The sequence below is a fragment of the Lactuca saligna genome, chromosome 2 (genome assembly GCF_052625555.1).
Source record: "Lactuca saligna cultivar CGN05327 chromosome 2, ASM5262555v1, whole genome shotgun sequence".
NCBI classification, from domain to species: domain Eukaryota; kingdom Viridiplantae; phylum Streptophyta; class Magnoliopsida; order Asterales; family Asteraceae; genus Lactuca; species Lactuca saligna.
This window is the reverse complement of record NC_136418.1, coordinates 183,631,097-183,645,293: the sequence shown is the minus strand read 5'-3', so window position 1 is coordinate 183,645,293 and position 14,197 is coordinate 183,631,097. Positions and strand designations below refer to the sequence as shown.

The 14,197-nt window shown below is 33.7% G+C and overlaps 1 protein-coding gene across 2 annotated transcripts; it reads right to left on the bottom strand.

The window, feature by feature from the left end:
• Positions 1-7,745: 7,745 nt before the first annotated feature.
• LOC145028480 (E3 ubiquitin protein ligase RIN2-like) lies at positions 7,746-11,845 on the bottom strand. Of its 2 annotated transcripts, none has more exons than XM_078977173.1 (12): positions 11,658-11,845; positions 10,590-11,003; positions 10,356-10,520; positions 10,139-10,260; positions 9,956-10,052; positions 9,768-9,873; positions 9,523-9,680; positions 9,285-9,422; positions 9,126-9,193; positions 8,761-9,024; positions 8,262-8,664; positions 7,746-8,146 (listed from the first exon to the last, which is right to left on the bottom strand). In XM_078977173.1, the coding sequence occupies exons 2-12, from the start codon at positions 10,848-10,850 to the stop codon at positions 8,090-8,092; spliced, it is 1,839 nt and encodes a 612-aa protein (XP_078833299.1). In that variant the 5' UTR covers positions 10,851-11,003; positions 11,658-11,845; the 3' UTR covers positions 7,746-8,089. The 2 variants fall into 2 exon arrangements, with proteins under 2 accessions (XP_078833299.1, XP_078833300.1); XM_078977174.1 differs by lacking the exon at positions 11,658-11,845 and adding an exon at positions 11,080-11,446.
• Positions 11,846-14,197: the final 2,352 nt, after the last annotated feature.

Genomic DNA, 14,197 nt, shown 5'->3' with positions numbered 1-14,197 from the left:
CTTTATTCATTTTTGAAGGTCTCACTACCTTATCAACTGCCAACTAAGCAGGTGAGTCAACAATGACTCAGTGGTGAGTCGACTCATTGAACTTCGGATAATCAAAATCAAGAATACCCAACATTTGGTTCCTTTGTGTTCTTCATTAGAGAGAAAAGCAAGGCACAAAATCAAAAACACTCAAACAAAGTTAACATGAAATTGACTTACAAATGCAAGAAAAAATTTCAAAAGCAAGAACACTCGAACCCTTGGAAACACTTCCTCTGTTTTCTATAGTTCTTCCACTATAAATGCACTCCCTTCTCATTCTTAATGCCAATCCACTCCCATTCCTCTACGTTATTCCCACCTCCACCGACCCCCTCATTTCCTCCAGCATATTACTCTGGTCGGTGAACATCATGCCTAATTTCCAAATTGAGACTCTTCTAAATCTCATCAATAGAATCTTCTCAACGTTTCTCACTTGCGTCTTTTCTTTAGGTTTGTTTCATCATTCTTCATTCTTCATTACCTATTCTTCATTCTTCCCCAATCCAATTTCACAATTTTAGAAATTTCCCTAACGAAATTGAGTATATGATGCAGGTGGAGCACTAATCGGGATAATCATGCACAATCAAAGGGCAAAGGGTGGAAACGGGGCTAGTTCATGGAGTCGGTGTGGGTGTAGTCACTGGTGCAATCACAACCATTCTTGAAGGTTTTCGTTTGTACCTTGTGCCGTTTCAGTTGTATTGTCTGTAGAAGCTCATGTTCAATCCAATCAAACTAATTCTATGACACTTTAGGGCGCAATGATTGTGAATGGTGAAGGAGAAGGTGTGATGTTTTCAACACCGGTGTCACCGAATGTTGAGAAATTGAACATCGCGAAAAAAAAAGTTTGGGAAGCGTTGGATTTACAAATAGAGATGGCATCCGCACAATAAGATGTTTCTCAAAATCTTTCGTATCCACACACAATTTACGAACCTCCACTACAAATCCGACCATCTGATATTGATTTTAGGGTTAAGCTTTCGAATTTGAGGGAAAATAATCATTAAAGCAAACCCTTGTTTTTTTCTTCATCACTACCGATGAACAAGTTAGGAGTAGGAGATTTTTCTAATTTGGCCGTAGCTCTCGGACCAACGTGGCAAATGGCAAATGAGGTGGATTAGTTGGTAACTAGGTGGCATATGCAAACTAGTGATTAGGATGGGATCACTGGATGACCCTTTCAAATTTTCCATAATGATTTTTAAAACCTAAAAACATAAGTTTGAACCCTTCAAAGGAAAAAATAAATAAATATAAAAATAAAATCGTAAAAAACCATTTAAACCAATATACGTAAGGCCCACGTTGGGCCTATTATGTTTTAGTACATTAGCCTGTATAATATTTCTTAAGATGTGTATACATTTTGGGTTAGAATGAAGTTATGCCGACCAAAAATCAAAATTAAACATCTTTAGCAATATACTATTGATCTTTCTATTATGTGGACCAAAATTAACGTTGTATAACAGCCAATTCTAACTTAATATCCGTCTGTTATGATGTTTTATGTTCTGATTAGAAATAAAACATGATAAGATGTTCTAAGGCGGCGTTTGGTTCATAGAATGTTTTTGAAGGAATTGAAATTTGTTGAGGAATTGGAATCTGTCTTGAATTGGAATCTAATTCAATATCTTGTTTGGTTAGCAGTAAATGGAATTTGAATTCAATTTTATATTTTTTTGATTGACGGAAAATGGAATTAGAATAGTATAAAATTACAGAACTACTATTCTTGGATTTTGCTTACTTTTACTTTTTTATAATTATATGCAAAAATATATTATATAAATTATAAAAATAGTAAACTGTGGTGGTGGCGGCAGCGATGGTGGCAGAAGCGACGGTGGTTGTGATGGCAGTAGTGTGTGGTGGTGACGAATGTAGAGGTGGTGGTAGTAGTGACATCACTAGTGTTAATGGTAGATACAGTGGTGGTTGTGGTGGTGGGTGTTAGTGGCGGCGGTGGTGGTGGTGGTGGGTGCAGGTGGCGGTGGCGGTGACGATGGTGGTGATGGCAATAGAGGTGATGGTGGTGATGATAGAGTTAGTAGTGACTACGATAGTGGTAGGGTTGTGGTGTAGGTGGTAACGGAGGTTATGGGTAGTGGTGGTAGTGGTGGTGGTGGTGACGGTGGTGGTAGTAGTGTTGTTAGCGATAGTGATGGTGGTAATGGAAGCGGTGGATGGTGGTAGCGAAGGTGGTAGCAGTGGCGACGACATTAGTGATGATGGTTAGTGGTAGTGATGGTGGTGGTGGTGGTGGTGGTGGGTGGGTGGGTGGCAGAGGTGGTGGTGGTGGGTGGTGGTGGCGAAGGTTGTGGTGGAGGTGGTCGCAAGTAGTGAAAGAGGTTTTTAATATTTAATGTAAAAAATAAAAAGGGTAATATGGTAATATTCAACACTCCTACTTGAAGGAATTTGAATTTCGTTATCTTTTAGATGGAATTTATTTTCCCTCAATGGAATGAAAGTTGGACACATTTAGAAATCCAATTCCTTCTCAAAACTTGAACCAAACATAGGAAAGTGATGGAATTAAATTCTAATTCCTTTCAATTCCAACATATTCCAGTAAACCAAACGACCCCTAATATATTACTCTATTGCATAGAGCGGAAACAAATATATATTGTCATTCTATAAATATTTAAACTATTGAAAAGAAAAACACCAACCTAAGGTGGTTTAAATTACCGGTATCTTAACAAATGCATATTTCTCTTGTCCTTTTTAACAATAAAATAAGTAAATATTAACTTGTGACACAGTGAAAGAGTTGTTTCAAGAAATTACGGTGGCTCCGTGTTTTGTTGCCGGTTTTACAATCACCATTCACGAGCAACGAAACCCAACGAGAAGATGAAAACACAAACTTAAATATTACTCTCGCAATTCAAGGACTCAATTTTATAAACTCCCACTTTGACCGCATGTTAACCAACTAACATTTATGGGTATTTTAATATTCTATATAAATTTTCAATATTTGTTTCGTAATAAATCATAATAGGCATGTAAACCGATTTGAAAACAGATCGAATCAGATCAGAACTGGAAAAAAAAAAAAAAAAAAAACTGAAAATCGAATAAACCATAAACGAAGAACCGAAAACCGGATTGAATACAACTATTTGGTTCCAGCCAATTCTACTAAAAAATATATTCTATTTTAATATTCTATATATATATTTATTTTATTTAAATACATATCACATTATGATTCGTTTAATTAATTTTCCATTAGTATAACATAATTAGCCTAAACTATGGCTAATAGCAATAGCAATAGCAAAAAAATAAAAATAAATAACTAAGAAAAGAAAAACAAAAATTTCACAGTAAACATATTCGAATTTTGTTATTAAAATTTTATTAAGTGAAAATCCATATCCACATGTGAATAGGGTAAACGGTATATATAAAGTGATGAAATAAAACTTGGAAAAAGGGGCAAGTTATTATTTTATTTGAGTTCTGAATTTGGAAAGAAGGCGACAGAAAAATATTCCTATTTTTCATATTTCTTAAGTTGAAAAAAGAAATGGAAAGTGATATTTTTTATACTTTTTCTCTTTACACATATCTTAAACTAAAAGAGAAACTTTATGACATCATCTTAAATAATCTGGACCATTGATTGTATTTCAATCTTATTTTTTCCACCATTAGATCAAATTGCTGACATCATATTCCCCATATGGAATGTATTTAATTCCAATAAATGATTTTCAATCATCAATCAATAACTTACATTCGTTGAAATGGAATGTATTTAATTCCAATAAAAACTTTCCATATTTTACATCTTGAATTTTCAGTTATGAAGATTTTAATATGATCAATTTTAAAAATATATTACTAACAAATCATTTCAAATAAGGCCTTAATATCAACCATTAATATAAATCCATTTATATTAGTAAACTAGTAATATAAAATCTTTTTTTATTAGGAAATCATTTATACCGAAAAATCATATTCAAATCATCACATACATATACGATTTATCATTGAATCCGCGACTCACATTTATTTTCAATCGTTTCTTTTCTTCAAACATTCTCATACAACATCGTTAATATTGCTTATAACTTCCATCATCATTTTCTGCTATCAACATCCGCTCTTGTGTGTTAGAAGGTCAGTACCTTCTTTCGTTTTTTATATTTTTTTCGATCATTTTTTGCTCCTATATCAAATGTATGTATTCATATATTTCGATTTTCTTTGTCACAAATTACATGAAATCAGTTAACTACTTTTCTGAAACTTTTCAAATAAACATGAAAAGGTATTAGGTACCTTTAACAAAACAAAAATTAACTATCCTAGGAAGTGACATTAATTACGAAAATTTTACTTTTATATATTAGAGATGATTATGATTTTTTTTTTAATTTTTATATCATAAGAATCCGGTTAATTTTGGCATGATTTTAAAATATCATTGAAATTATTATGTTTTTATATATCATATCAACCTACTTTTTTTATCTTCGTATAGTAACAATAAAATTTATTAATTTACACAACAAATATAGATATTTCAAATTTTGTAATATTATTATACCTTACAGAATACAACTCCTTCCAAAATAAATTTTCGTCAGTAATTTCATCCATAATTTCAACAAATTTAAATTTGTATTTTCTTTATATAATGTTTTTTAATGATCCTGATTTTTTTTCTCCAAAAGTATATCAAACATTTACGTTTTAGATAATGCTGCCCTATTATAATTATTATTTTCCAAAAGTATATCCATTTAATGAGGAATTTGATATAATAAAGGAAGTGAATGTTAATTAAAATGAGATATATATTCCATAATTATTACATGAGTTTATTAAAAAAATTAATATCAAGGTGTAAACATTAAACATTTTGAAAGTGAAATTTCAGAATACATACAAACGATAATGTTGTACAATGAAATATAAAAGTGAATAGATTAAAAAAAACACTATTAAAGCAGTCAATCTTGAAAATAACATAGTTATGAAAAATTATAAAGTAAGATTAAAATTATAAGATATTAGAAAAAATAAGAGCGTTAAGATTACTGAAAATACAATATATAAACTAAATTATCACAATAGTAATGAAATGTGATTATTTGATATTTCATATAATTGACAGATATATCAAATTAAATTAATATACTAAAATTATTCAAAGTTGCACCAAAACTAATGCAAAATTTTTACGAACACTAAATAAATAAGAACAAACATAAAAGCTAGCATTTATATTTATAATCAATTTAAAATAAACCAATCATGATTTAGAAAAGAATCCCATTGATGATATACTAAAATTAAATCTATATAACATTTAACATTTTATAAATTATATTACATAACTTTATTTGAATAAATGAAATAGTTGTTAATATTTAATGCAATAGAAAAAACGGTATATTGATTGTCAATATATGTTTAAATTAGTTAACATTATTATGCAATAAACGTCTAATTAAAATGCTTATAAATATATAAATATTATAACTATATAAGACGAGGAAAATCGTTCAACTAATAAAACAAAAAAATGATGTCTACAAAGAGATCTTTCAATGATTATATATATTTATCGTTTTCAATGTATTTTCTACATATTTCAATAATACCAATAACCATATATTTTTTTAATAATCATTATACAATATCTATAAACGATTATATGTTTTTTTTTATAACGCGGGCTATAATCTAGTATTATATTGGAAAAAGAGTTTTTTTTTTTTTGGTTAATATAGTTTTATAAAACAGTTTCCTTAATTTCCTTCTCTTACTATTGGAGATTTGGAAGATTAAACAAATAATTTTTCTCTTTTATTATTTAAAAAAAAAAAAAAAAAAAAACGGCAACTAAAGGAAATGGAATTATTTAGGCATTTTGTGTTTGTTTTTGGCACGTTTCTTAGGGGAGATGAAAATTACTATTATTTTTGCATTTCTATCTTTCCTTTCAAAGGCCTACTTATAAGTGTAAGGACATAGGAGCGGTCAAACTCAATCGATTCAAAAAGTGTTGCCACATTAAAATTAACCTTTAGAAATGGTTGTCACTAGCCATTTGAAAATTAAATTAATCTTTTTTTGTTCTGCAATGGATTAAAAAAGAACAGCTTCTTTCCCATTGAATGTCTCCATGTGTCATCACCACCATGAAACCCACTCCACACCCAACCCACCAGCCTCTGAGGTGTGCCACATAGAAAACTCACATGTGAAATGTTTTCCATACCGGATAGTCTAACCAATTTTACGTATACATTTAGCAATTAGATTTATTGTGTTCTTAAAAATAATAATATGATGGGTACCAGTGGGTTTTGCCAGTTTCGTTTCTATAATCTTTGAATTTTCAGTTATCTTCTCCGGTCAACTTTAAATTTTCCGACGAGCCCCACCCTTTTTCATCTATTGACCCAACCTGGAAATCGATCCATCATCAAGACACACAATTTGTAAGTCAGTTAAAAAGTTGGGGGATGTGAAAGTAAATACACGACGACTAAAACCAATCCATGTTCGTCCTTTTAACAGGGCTATCCACAAATCTGCAAATGAATCGATGAAAGGAGTGTGGTTTGTAGCACTCAAGGGCTTTCAAAAATCCTAAATTTTAGAGCTGATTTGTAGGTTCAAACTCGAATATAAAAAATGATTTTAGAGAGATTTGCAGTTCAAACTCGAACTCAAAATCCGATTTTAGAGCCCCTTTGCAGGTTAAAATTCGAGCCATTTTGCATCATATTTTAGAGTTGATTTCAGCTTCCATGTTCTTTGTTGGTTCTCCGTGGGTTCAGGATTTTCAGATTCAAAATCTGATGTAAAACAATCCTAGGGTTCGTCAAACTCAAACTCGAATCGTTCTTGTTCTAGGTTCAGGAACGATTTCAGATTTCTGGAAACCCCTTCAAACGATTTTGAAAAAGCGGATTCAATTTTAGGAATGTGTTTATCCCTTTCAAACGTTTTCGATTTCGAGGGTTTTGTTTCTAGTTTTCAAGAACATGATTTTCAGATTTCACGGGCTTTTGTTTCGGGAATTTTGGTAAAAACGGCCGGAGAAAAGATAACCGGAAAACTCATTTCTAGACGGAAAAGATACCAAAACCCGGCAAAATCCACCAGTACTATCGGTACATTTTAAACGATTTCAACAACTTCAATGAAATATACATTAAAAGAAAAGGAGTAGACAAAGAGAGCCTTGTTTAAGTGGTGATGTTTTGTCGGGTAGTGGAGGCCAGGTGATATGGTACCGTACCCATACCCGTACCCGGTTCCATACGGTAGAAGAGCTAAATCAAATCAAATCAAATCAATCAATATTCAATCAGAGCCTGGAATTACGTAACGCGGGACAACACCTCTTCCTTTCAAGTTCCAACACCAACAAAAATAAAGCCATTCCAAAATAAAATTTTGGACTGGACACTGTCGTTAACACTGCGACAATGACCCGCATATCGATTTCACCCATGTGTACATATATACTCATCAATATCCACAAATAAACACCTTTCCCTTACATTTAAATCTCCTCGAATCCCAAATAAGAAACACTAGACCCCAATAAAAGCAACGGGATCTCACTTGACCACCTCCACTGTCACTATCCCTGTCCCACATAATAGAAGATCCCTTTCATTAAATTAAATTATTACTTCACAACAAGAAACGCAAACCAGTTTAATTAGTCACATACATAATCTCAATCAATCATACATACAACAAATTTGTTTTTCGTTTTTCCCTAAAAGCTCAATCAGGGGGGGGGGGGGGGGCTATAGTTTGATCAACATTTTTATCTCAACTTATTTTTTCCTATATACAAAAAAACTATAGCTCTCAAATCTTACAGGACACTGTGTGGGTGGGTGGGTGGGTGGCTGACGTCAGCACACAACCTCCCTCCAATGACCAATGACCAATGACCACTGACCATGCCTTTCTTTTTATCATTATTGGTACAGAATATACGTCTTCTTTCATAAAATTAAATTAAAAAGAAAAAAAGGATTCACATTTGAAGAAGATTATTCACAGTAACAGACACCGAATTTGTTCGCTGCAAATCCTGCACAAATTTAAAACAATGAATTCATATAACGTATGTTGTACAACTCATGTCCATGTCCATGTCCAATTCAAAAAAATAAATAAAAAGGAATTGAGAGAGAGAGGATAGGTACCCGTAATATTAATTCATCAGGGACATGGGGGAGGACTTCACGAACGGTTTCAGCCATGGCGATTATGTTTGACAAGTCAACATCCAGGACAGGTGGAGGTGGTGTGGTTCTGATGAGGGACCCACCGCCAGCAGTGTGTCCTCCTCCTCCTCGGTGTCTTACAGTACTTGTGGAAGGATTTGGATTGTTTGAAGAAGAAGTAGATGTAGATGTGCTGGCCTGAGAGTGGGAGGGATTTACAGGCCACAGGTTCCAAGCAGCATCTTCAAGGGCAGTTTGGGCATACGTTTCACCAACTGCTGCCAGGTGTCTCATCATCATCTGGACTCTTCCTAAACCCACAGATCTCGATGGACCCGCCCCCCCATCAAACCCCAACCAACCTGAATCCGCCTCTAACCTCCTACTCCCCCCCCCCACCAAAAAAAAAAAAGTTATTCTTCCAAACAAAGCAGCTGGTCCACACTGTACATGAAAAAGAAAAAGAGAGATAAAGCACCTCCAATCATCATGGTGATCTAAAGGGCTCTGAATTTGATTTGGAACTAGTGTGGGACCAGGAACACTTTGCTGACGGCTTAACTGACGTGCAAGCTGTTCATCTCCTGAAACATCTACAGAATTCCCTACTACACCTACACTGTTGTTACTGTTACTATTACTGTTATTATTGTTGTTTCCTCCTTCAGGTGTGCCACGGCCAACAAACAAGGGTTTTCGACACGTCGGGCATGAGTAGTTGTCGCTTAGCCCTTGGTCCAACCTGTCGTCCGCCCACACATGCCACGTCAGCAATCCAACATAATGATATATCAACTTTAATGGAAATAAAATTAAAAAAAAAAAAATGATATGGAATTGTACCAGGATCTAAGGCAGGACAGATGGAAAAGATGGTTACAGGAGAGCTTCTTAGCCTTGGCCATTGGTTCCTGAGGATACAACACCCATAATTTTATAGATACGAAAACTGACAAAATATATATATTTAAAAAAAAAATAAAAATTAATTAACTAATTTACCCGGCAAATGGCACATTCATCATCATAAGCTTGTATCTCTTCAGATGTTGCATCAGGGAGAGCCCCATGAAGGGTTCCCAAAGCGATTCTTAACTTAATAAAACCTCTTGTACGCTTTGCAACTGCACTTACCAACGCCTGCATATCACAAATGAAAATAGATTCTTGTAACGAAAAGTAGCATCATGCTGTTTTTTTTCCATTTGTAAAAAAAAAAAAAAAAAAAAAAAAAACTTACGCGTATATTTAAGAAAAGCATTGCATCAACAAGATGGAATGTCATGCCATGAAGGCGCCATATTTGTACATAATGACCCAGAGCCATTAACAAAGTCATAATATCTAGGAAAAACCCTACATTCCTTAATATAACACTCTTCCACTCCCACAGTGAACCTGCACACATCCATTCCCATCATTTTTTTTATTTAACAACTCAATGCGAATCAGCACAACACAATGATAAAAATCACAGACCCTTACCTGCTGCCGACATATCTAAAAGCTTTGATATTTTGGAATTTGTGGTGTTGCCTGCTGAGTGGTGAACCCATATATCAACCAGTTGAAACCCATGAACCAAAATCGCCTAAAACCAAAAACATTATTAAAACCTAGAAAGTATATAAATACATAGGTCAGCATGTGTGGTGTATGTGTATGTAACATACCTGTAGTGTTTCGAAAGCAATACTCAGAGGCTCAAAGAATAATAACAAAAACATAGACGATGGTATTGTTTGGTAGATCAGTAGACATGTCCTTATCCTGCAAATAATATACGAAAGAGAGAAGTAAGCATGAATAAGGAAGTTGTTGAGATTTATGAAATAGTAGAACTGTAGAGCAAATACCAGACTGCATCGACAATGACAACCAGCAATAAAACACAATATACACGGAAGTAAGTCCATGGAGTTGCAGAAGGAGATGCATTCAATCGTTCAAGCCGATCCCTAGCTAGAGCTTGAAACATCTGCACAAAACAAAAAAAAGTAAAACCCATTCAAAAAAAAAAAAAAATTCTCCATATCTTTACTCCAAAAGCATGTGAGGTAATAGTAATAGTACCTTCAAAGAGCATAATACAGTCAACCATGTTGACCACAATCCTGCTCTAACTAATGTTGGTGGTACTACCAATGGAAGAAATGTTCCCTTGTAGATAACATAATTAACTAGTCTCTCCACCGTTTTCCGAGATTCAGTTGCATGCAGCTCATCAAAAAATATTGTCTGCATGAACAAATACATCATCAATAAAGTATCATTGACTCATTGTAAAGATTTAGGAAAGTTGAATACCTTAAGAGAGAGGATGATGAGTATAAAAATGTTGAGGACAAAATTGACCACCAATGCAACTGTGGTATAAGAACTTAACAACAGTTCCAATACACGGTTGGCAACACCAGGGTGGAGAAGGTTTTCACCCATCAAACCATCTGACTTTAGTTTCACATAAGAAACTTCTGTCCAATATTGGAGGCCTATAAAGCTCAACACTGTGCAGACTGCTGATATTGATAAATACCCCACACCCATAGGATACAATGTAAATTTCATCAGGGCAACAAAAGTTCCAGGATTTCATGAGATAAAAATATACATGATCTCCCTTGCCCACTCAACTGCTCACTATGCAGGATTATGGAGAAGCCCACAAACTATAACTTAGTTTGTACACCTCCCCAAGGTCTTGATCTCAATATAAGTCACCTGCATCAGAATATTAAAGAATAAGAAGGAACCATGCCATACTTTTAAGTTTTAGCAAACAATATGATTTTCTAACCGATTATCTTCTCATGCTCTTATCACATTACTAGAAGCTATACCAACTCTAATCAAATCCAATGTGGAGAGATTCGGTGATGATACTTGTGATTAATATAAATTGAGCAATTCATTTTCTTCTTTGTAAATTGATAGATAGATATTCAAGGAAACGCCTTCCCCTTTTCGATCAGAAAGAAAAACGGAAGCGGAGTTCAGCACTTGCTGCCCTCTTTGGATCAATTTCAAAGTGGTCGAACTAATTGAATGGAATTCGAAATTTAATCGGGGACTGAGAATAAAATCTTTGGAAAGCAGTCAAACAACATAACATCTAGTAGAAATGTGATTGTGGATCCGATAAGAAAAGTCAAACAGTAACGGTGAAACCCTAGAATTCCTTCTAGTTAAAATAAAATATCAAACAAAAACCACCAAAACGAAGAAATGAAAATCATAAAACCAAGTCCTTATATACATACAAAAATCCTGCAAGTAGAGAAGAAGAAACAGGGAGACGTATATTGATAAGCTGATTGCATCTAGATACCACGATATGAAACGATGAGGAAATCAGGTCAATAAAAAATACCGAACCTGTCTTGATCCAAGACGAAGATGTGAAGTATTGGGCGAAAAATTATCCGATCTTGGCCGAGCCTGGTGCGCACACACACGCAGATTAGAGAGAGAAAATTGGGGGGAAAGCGAAGGGAAGAAAAATATAAAAGAAAGGGAAAAGCTGAATAAATTTGCAAGTGATATGATATCTTCTTCTTGTTCCTGCGGTGCCTTTTTTTGTCCTTTACCAACTTCGTTAGGCATAATTTCCTTGTCGTTGTGGTTTTTTAACCCTTTCTGTAATTTTGACTTATCTATGAATATTAATGTTGCATGTTTGTTCTATGTTATTTTTATACTGTGTTAAAATTAGAACTAAAATGTCTGTATAAAGACGTATAAAATTAATTGAAAGTTGACTTAAATGTATTCAAATTGATACAATCTCATTAATGGTCAGATAAAAATCATTTAAATTATTATTTATAATCATATAAGTCTTGTACAATTAACTAATTATTTATTTATAAAATTTTAATAAAGAATATAAAAATTGTTCATGGATCAACCTAATATGATGTGTTTCCATCTGCTCTAAAAAAAGTTGCCTCTTAACCATTTAGTTAAGTGGAAAGGTTCAAACCATTTAGACTTTGATATAAAAAAGAATTATTACCTATAAAATCACATTGAAAGACATTTAGATTGTTTAATATGGAAAATAATCATGTCTAATAGAGTAAGTCGGAGGGGCTATAAGCTTTTAACCATTCAGCAAAAAAAAGGAGTCTGAACTAACAAGAAAAAAAAAAAAAGACAACATTTGCTTTTCCATCGATGTCTTGCCCATTGCCGATTGACATCCTCTCCCAAGCTCTCATCACCGCCTTACAAAATCGACCACTCATCACCCTCTGAACCATCGACGCCCCTAAAATAGACACTCCACCAATTAGCATATGTGAATGCAAGGATTTGTTTGGACAAGTTTTAGGAACTCAACACATTGAAATAACTTAATATCAATGATTGTTTGTAAAGAAGATCCGGTCAAGTTTGGTGAACGAGTCTCGTCTCAGAATAGATATATTCAATAAAGTGTTCAATATAGAATAATAATAAGTATGAATAATGTAAAACAAATTAAGAACAAGAAGAATTTAAAAGAATGATTCTTGATTTGATGGAGTGAAAATGTCCACACTTTTCTATCTTGATACAAAGTGTGATAACTACTTAAAGAGTCAAGGAGTTACTAAAAGACAAATCAAATAAAGTACGCATAAATTGTGAGACGATTGAAGATCAATGAACTGACACGGTCATTATTGTTGATCTTGTTTCTTGTACTATACTAAGGGGTTTTTCGGCAGGATCTGAATTTTTAAGATCTGAATTTTTAAGAGATCTGAATTTCTAAGAGGTCTGAAATTTTAAGAGCTGAATGTTTAACATGTTGTTTAGTTGGCACATCTGAATTGTTGTGCTGAATTATTAAAATGATCATTTTACCCTTCTGTTTTAATTTTTATTGAATTCAATTATTTATTTAGAAAATAACCTAATAAATTTCTTAAATATGTATTTAAAAAAATATATAAACACCATATAAAATCCAAATTTATCATAAATCAAAATTAAACACAAATCCAATTCAAACATAAATATTTTAAATCCACAAAATCATAATAAAATCCCAATAAAATCCTACAAATTTAATTTTATTCCAATTGATTCGCAATCTGATCACGCAAATTATCCATGTATTCATTCTCTCCCGCTTGTTCTTGAGCATTGTTCTCCTCGAACGCCATAAATAACTCATCATGAATATCGTATTTTCTTATGAAATTGTGGACTGCAAAACAAGCAACGACTATATCTCTTTGCACTGAAAAATGAAAAGGAGCCATTCATTTTAGGATTGAGAATCTCGCCTTCAAAACACCGTAAGCACGTTCAATAACATTTCTGAGTTGCGCATGTGTTGCAGTAAGGAGTCATAAATCCACGAGTGTTGGTGTATGCAACATCGCAAAGGTAATATTAATCTATACACATGAGTGAAGGAAGTATTATATATAGAAATTTAAAATCGTATTTTTGAATCAATTTAAAAAGAATTACAAACCTGGAGGAGAGAATGGAAAGCCTGAAGTCGGGTTACATGCAACTTCTTTCAAAACTCGCGAATCATGTGTTATACCCTCCCAACCGGCCCATACGAATGTGAATAGCATATCAAAATCACAAATTCCTAAAACATTTTGAAAGCATTCACCTTTTCCTCTTCCCCTGTAGCGAGTTTGTTGATCAGCAGGCACGACTGCATGTACAAGAGTTCCATCTAACGCACCTATAGCTCCAAGAAAGATTTCTTTTAGCCTACGATGTCTCTCTGAGTCTTTTGTTTTTTTGATTGAGCAGATGACTCGTCACTGAGACCTACAGTTTCGTGTTGAGTGCAATCGATGTCATCAAAGTCATGCAAACTATAGTGGCTTGAGTCTTGAGTAGGACGGGGAAGGGTAGAAGTTGGTCCCCAACTACGCATGCCTGTCGCAGTCGCGCCTTCA

What these genes read in the sequence shown, in the direction of transcription:
- LOC145028480 (XM_078977173.1), bottom strand. Translation starts at nt 10,850, where the DNA reads ATGAAATTTACATTGTATCCTATGGGTGTGGGGTATTTATCAATATCA. An exon ending in CTGTATTATGCTCTTTGAAG is followed by an intron (nt 10,261 to 10,355) that starts GTACTATTACTA and finishes TGTTTTGTGCAG; the next exon opens with ATGTTTCAAGCTCTAGCTAG. An exon ending in TTTAGATATGTCGGCAGCAG is followed by an intron (nt 9,681 to 9,767) that starts GTAAGGGTCTGT and finishes GGATGTGTGCAG; the next exon opens with GTTCACTGTGGGAGTGGAAG.